The sequence below is a fragment of the Oenanthe melanoleuca genome, chromosome 9, assembly GCF_029582105.1.
Source record: "Oenanthe melanoleuca isolate GR-GAL-2019-014 chromosome 9, OMel1.0, whole genome shotgun sequence".
Taxonomy (NCBI): Eukaryota; Metazoa; Chordata; class Aves; order Passeriformes; family Muscicapidae; genus Oenanthe; species Oenanthe melanoleuca.
The window spans coordinates 19,182,252-19,188,530 of NC_079343.1; the positions used below are offsets into that span (position 1 = coordinate 19,182,252).

General features: G+C 45.3%; 1 protein-coding gene across 2 annotated transcripts in view; it reads right to left on the minus strand.

Moving 5' to 3' along the window:
- PEX5L (peroxisomal biogenesis factor 5 like) overlaps positions 1-4,160 on the minus strand; it is a 104,500-nt gene extending 100,340 nt beyond the window's left edge. The window contains exons 1-2 of one of the 2 annotated variants that reach the window (XM_056498765.1): positions 4,044-4,160; positions 3,296-3,402 (exon numbers count right to left, since the gene is read on the minus strand). In XM_056498765.1, the coding sequence (XP_056354740.1) occupies positions 3,296-3,402; positions 4,044-4,050 (114 nt within the window). In that variant the 5' untranslated portion in view covers positions 4,051-4,160. Of the gene's footprint in view, positions 1-3,295; positions 3,689-4,043 lie in introns of those variants that run through there. The other variant, XM_056498766.1, reaches the window with a different exon arrangement.
- Positions 4,161-6,279: the final 2,119 nt, after the last annotated feature.

The window sequence follows — 6,279 nt, forward strand, 5'->3', positions numbered from 1 at the left end:
TATTGAATTAAAGAGGACTCCTTACATAACTGAGGCTGTACATTTGTGGACAAACAACCCGTGCATCTCTTCTGAAGTTCTCTTTCTCATGCAGAAGCCTGGCCCTGGGGGCCCAGGAGGGGCAGCTGGTGCCTCAGGACCCATGGCAGTCCCTGCTCTGCTCCATGTGCTCAGTAAACACAGAGAAATTAAATGCTTAAGCTCATCAGGATAGTGAAACAGCTTTAAAAGAGTTCCTGTGGCACTGCACTTCTCTGCATCCTAGTGCTGGCTCTGGGGAAGGCCACCTCACTCTCTCCTGGTGTTTTACCTGGAAGCATGTGGTGCACAAGTGATCACAAAAGCAAATCCTACAGAAAGGCACCTGGAAATGTGAAGGCAGGACATACCTTCCTTTTAGATGTTTTAAACTGCCCTTGGAATTCCAGCTTAGGACATCTTTAGTATTTCTGGGTTGTGAGGCTTCACTTAGAAACCAGAAAAAATAAAATCTAAACCTAGGTCTTTGGAATAAACAAAGTGATTTTCTGGCTTTTGAGAAAATAAACCAAAACCCAACAAACCTAGTCTGTACTATAAACAAAAAATTAAGAAGAGATACACTCATTACAGCCTGATGTGGTAAAGTACTTGTGGTGCTGGACTTCAGCAGAGCTTAAATGCAAAGTATATTTAATCTACACTTGCAAAATTTGCTGAGCTTAGACAGAAATTCCCCACTGAAGCTGATAATGATTGATGCCTCTCCAATATAGGTAAATTCAAATCTCTGTAATTATGCTTATTACCTTGTTATGGTTGTTAAGGTTCTGCCCTTTTAGAAGTATTCCGAGAATTAGCTGAGATACAGCAGGTTATTAGTGAAACATGGGCTCTGCAAACATCTTTTAAAATAAGTGGACTATGGAATTAATTTTGCACATTTTCCTTTTATATCTGAGAACAGAACAGCAGGAAAAAGGGAAATGACTGCTGGAATTCTAAATCAGATCCTACACTGAATCCTGATGACTTCAGAAGAGCTATTGCTTTAAAGAGTGTAGGATCAAGCATTATATATTGGCCCATTCTTTCACATTTGGATGTACCCAGGTAGTGCAGTTTACCCAGTTAAACACCTCACCTTCTCTTCAAGAAGTTTAAGTTCTATTATGGGCTCAGTGCTTTAAAAATGAGATTATTTTTGCTTAGGAGTCCAGGGTGCTGACTAATGTGCCTTACTTAATCCACCCAAATTGTTTATGGTTCACCTTAGTTTAGATTAACAGGTAATTTCAAGCAGTTCTTCCTAAATTAGTAAAAATTTTAGAAGAAGTCTTGGATAGTAAGGAAGGACCTTTAATGCTTAAAATGTATCGACATTTTTCTTAGCATGAGGTTTGATAATGTATTTGTATGGTAACTTAGCCTATGTTCCAACATGGTTTAATCAACATTACAGTAGATCATTTCACTGCAAAGAAACTAGATTTTTATTGTCTTTGCCTGACTCACTTAAAGGCTCTAATTAAGGATACACTAAACATGAAAATCTCTCCTAAGGCTTTCAGCTTAGTAGATGTTGTCTGAAGCTCATTAATGCTTCCTGTTAGGACAAAAATATATTCAAAAGTTTGGATGATGAACTGAGGTGGGCTTTTGTTTTTTAAAAATTACAAGCGTACTCAACAGGAATAGGACTTTCACTTCAGCCAGCCTTTAAAAAGAATTTGGTTAGAATTTAATTATATTTGAGCTAGAAAAATAAAAGTATTTTGAAAGAAAAAAATTAAAGTACACCAGTCACAACATATTTGCCTGTTTTTGACCTTATTTCTATTGCAAGTTTGATTTCAATCTTTAAATTACTCAGAAAATTTACAATGCTGTGAGACACCTCAATATTCCACTAGATTTCCTTTTATAAAGTGCTGCAGGTCTGTTGAAATCTTGCAAGAGGTAACTCACAACAAAGAACTTCTGCTTTCTTAAAGATGTAAATACGTATCTGGCAATATCCCATTCACTAGCATTATTTATAGGACTGGTTTTGTGTCTTAACCTTATAATCAGAAATAAATGGTAATATAGACGCTCCCTCCATTGATTCCATCTCTTATTAAAACCTGTTTGCTCTCCTATTACAAGCAGTTTTATGACACATTATTTATCACTGCTGTGACCAGATAACACCAACATGAAAGAGTAACGGGTGTCATTCAGATCTGGAAGGCAGTGCTGAATCAGAATCCTCTCCTAAATAATCTGTACCGTGCACAACCCCTCTCTGGCACTGCCTGCTGTCCCCAGTGACCATCCCATGGCACCCCATGGTACTGAAATCTGTGCAGAGCCACAAACACGAGTGGTCAGCTCGCACCTCCTGAGGCTGCAGCTCCCCTCTCAACAGCCTCAGTGCTAACAACCTCACTCAAGGCTGGTGCCACTCTGTGTGATAAAAGCATTTGATCCTTCCTGGCAGTGAACACCCAGCCAGACTGGGTCCAAAGCAAAGGAATGAATCTGGGAGATCAGTGTAAACCTTTACTCCACTTTGATACTTCCTCCTTCAAAATAGATTTGGCTTTCCAAGGAAGAGCCATGTGAAGGAGAGTGGGAGTCAAGGTTAAAGCCATCAGGTCCAAGGGAGCAGAATGTTTTTATCAGGGAGGAGTGAATTCTGCCAATGTAGATCAGTAGATCATGAGACAAGATTCCTGCCTAAAATCTTGAAGTCTCTTCGCCATGTGTTTGAATTCATTCTACAAAGTCATTCCGTGTCTTAGCAAAATCAATCCTCATCCCGTGTCGGGAGGGAAGAATAGAAATCCATCACCTTTAAACACAACACACTGAGCAAATCGACAGTTTGAGTGTGGTGTGAAATCTTTGCAAATTTTGCAAAGCAAGTGCTCTGTCTTTTCCCTTACTGTTTGCCCTTCACTTGACATACAGGAAGAGATGCATCAAGAGGATGGCAGGAGACATGTGTCACTTAAAGCATGCCGCAACAATGTTTGCCCTGGAATACTCCCGTGAATCTGTTTGTACAAGCAGGCATCGCACATAGAGAAATACACAGAGAACTTCACCTAGTTACAAAGTTGACAGAACCGCTGTGCCATCCTCCCCCCCCGAGCAGCGCCAGCCCCAGGCACGCCGCTCCATCTGCCCCTGAGCCGGAGCGCCACGGCCACACCGCACCAGGTCACTTGTTGCACAGTGCCAGGGTGGCATCGCCCCTCCGCTCAACCCACGGGAACTTCCCGGAGCCGCGCTGGAGCGGAGCCCGTGCGAGCCCCCCGAGCGCCCGTACCTGCATGTGTCCCTGGTACATCCTGCCGGGCTGGGGCTGCTCCGCTGCCCCGCAGGCGGGCAGCTCCGCTGGGCGCTGCGCTGGGGGCACTTCTCCCGGCCGCTCGGCTACGAGAAAGAAAAATAACAAAAAAGGAAAAAAAAAAAAAAAAAAAGGAAAAATAATAAAAAAAAAGCCTAACCCTGAAGGAGCTATTTTTGGCTAAAGCTCCGTCTGTCCTGGCAGCTCCTGTACTGTTTCAGCACCCCGGAGCTGTCTGCCGCCCTCCTCTCGCCTCGCCGCCTGCTCCCCCTGCGAGGCGGTGCGGGGCTCCCCGGCAGCCGCCGCTCGGGGTGCGGGGCAGGCGGGCGGCCGCGGGCAGGGCTGCGGGCGGCCGGGCGGGGAGAGCCGCGGGGCGGAGCGGGGCCGCCGCTGCTGCCGGGCCTCGCCCGCCCGCCCGCGCCGCGCCTCGTCCCGCTGCAGCCGCCCCGGCCTGGCGGCCCCGGCCCCGGCCGCCCTCCCCCGCCTCCCGCCGGCAGCCCCGGCCTCCTTCCCGCCCCCCTTCCCTCCTCCTCCTTCCTTCTCTCCTCCCTTCTTCCCTCCCTCCCTCCCTCCACAGGGGGAGCGCGCAGCATCCAGGGAACGCGCGGAGCCCCGCGGCCGCCGGGCGGAGCCCGCTGGGGTCCCGCAGGAGCCCGGCCCCACCGCCCCGCGAGCGGCGGCTCCGCTGCAGACATTAAAAAAAAGAAAAAAAAACAAAAAGCCCTACTAATCATAGCAGCAAAAATCGGAACGTCCCGGAGCCAGGACTGGGCGGAAGGTGGATGCGGCGCACGGAGCTCCGCGGGTCCGAGGGGAGCGCGGCGCAGCGAGCGGAGCGCAGGGAGCGGCTCCGGCGCGGGCGCGTCCCGGGAGCGATCCCTGCCCGCGGAGCGCCGCGATTAACCGGGTCTGGGCAAAAGGATCGCGCCGGGCCCTACCTTGTGCTCTGCGTATGGAGAGCGAACGTGATGTGATGTGTTGTGATTCCCAGAAAATATCAGGAGACTTGTTCTGGCTTGGTGGTATCGCTTAGTAGCGTTTTTCAGCGCTTGCCAAAGATGCTGCTATATAGGCAAAAATCTGGCACCGGCCCGTTTGTGCTAAATTCTGACCTTGTAAACTGGCACAACAGGCCTGGCTAAATCCTGCAGGAGACACCTGCATCATCTTGGATCCAGCTTCTTTCTCTACTTCGCCACCTCAAACCTGAAACTCCCAATCTGCTAAAAGGAGAAGCTGCTTTAATTTTATCGTAAATTTCTGTCCTACCCAGTGTGTCTATATTCAGTAGCACAGAAAACCTCCAGCACCTGGAATTTGCTAGATTGTGTAATTTCTTGGCTCTGAGCTCTCAAGTTTCACTATTAAACTACACAAAACTTTATGATGCTTTTCATAGACCAGAGCAACCCAACCTTAAGCATGTACTAGAGCAATGCAAAATAGATTTCTTATTCCTGAAACCAGCACATTTGTATCATCACAGCTCTCATTTCAGCTGACTAAAAAAGCCTTTTTGAAGTGTTCCCATTCAGCTAAAAAAATGGGTTTTAGCAGAACATGAATTCGTAAAGTCTTCAGTGATGGCATAAGCAAAATCTATACAATTATTTTTTTCACTTAGGCTTAAGAGCTTTATCTTTTAGATAGATAGCAAAAGTGACAGTTCTCTTACATCCAGTGAATAAGTATCCAGCTCACTGAGATTTTCAGAGCAGCCAAAGAGTTTAGCCATGTATTGGTGATAAAACGAAATAAGAAATGAATACTTTTTTGTCTAAATCCCTTAAGCCGCTTTGAAAACCTCAATTAAGAGCTGATGAGCTTAAAATACGTCTTTGGGATTGTCCATACATGTTAGACATCTCTTACTGTAAAACTTTACAAAGGGTGACTGCACTGAGATAGGTGAAAATATCAGATTTGAATTATCATGGTTTCACTTAAAATAATATGGAGAACAGATTTTTCAGATGTAAATATTTGTATCTGTCTTTGTGCTCAATTCATAAGTATAGATCTAGGTGAAAAAAACCAAGTCCTATTTAAACTTGTAGCCCTGGTGTCTTTGCTGTTTGTTGAGATTTATTAGACTCTTTAGCTTTTAGTAATCTTGAAGGTGCAATTTTTCACTCTGGCTACAGTAGATCCAAGTGTCCATTCCCTTGTCAGTGTGCAGGTTTTCTATAGTAGCTGAATGTTTCTAAGGCACTTGAAAATATATTTTTCTTACTGTTTTTTTTTTATTGTTATTGTTGTTTTAAGTCTTAGGCTCTTCTTGTGTTTTTCTCAGGGGGAAAACGGGGGGAAATTTGTCAATGCCAGTGTGTAGCAGTATTGCCTTTTTCTAACTCTTAAGTATATGCATCGTGATTTAAATATTTCCTACAGGGTATGAAAATCACACTTATAGTGGAAGACTTGTTAATTTAGCAATGGTTATTTATGTTATTTGTGAGTGAGGGACAAACATTGGTAGAATTTGTCAAGATCCAAATGCTAGAGATTAATAGTGAAGTGTTTTTCCTAATGCATCTGAAGCAGGTGCATTCGTTGCACAATTTGTTGATGCAGTGGCAAATTGATGTCACATTTTGGCAGGATTTGAGTGATCCAGTAAAGCCAGATAGATCCAGCTTTTGCCTTTTTCCTTAGCAGGGGCTAAATCACTTGGCACTGGCCAGGGAGAAAGCTGGCAGAGCATCAGTGCAGAGCAGGGATGGAGGGAGACGTGGGCAGGGACACAGGGGCTGCCAGGGGGTTCTTTTTGAGGAGCTGTTCTTCAAATTCAGCCCAAGGCACACTCACAAGTGCTCTGCTTTCACAGGTTTAAATTCTGCCTTTGCTCTTGCTCTTCACAAGAGGCTTCAGTAAGATTGTTTGTCTCTCCATCTAGTGCTAATGTGGAATCAATGGATGATCTTTGTTGCTCAGTTATGCTGCAATTTAAAAAAGGCAGTGCT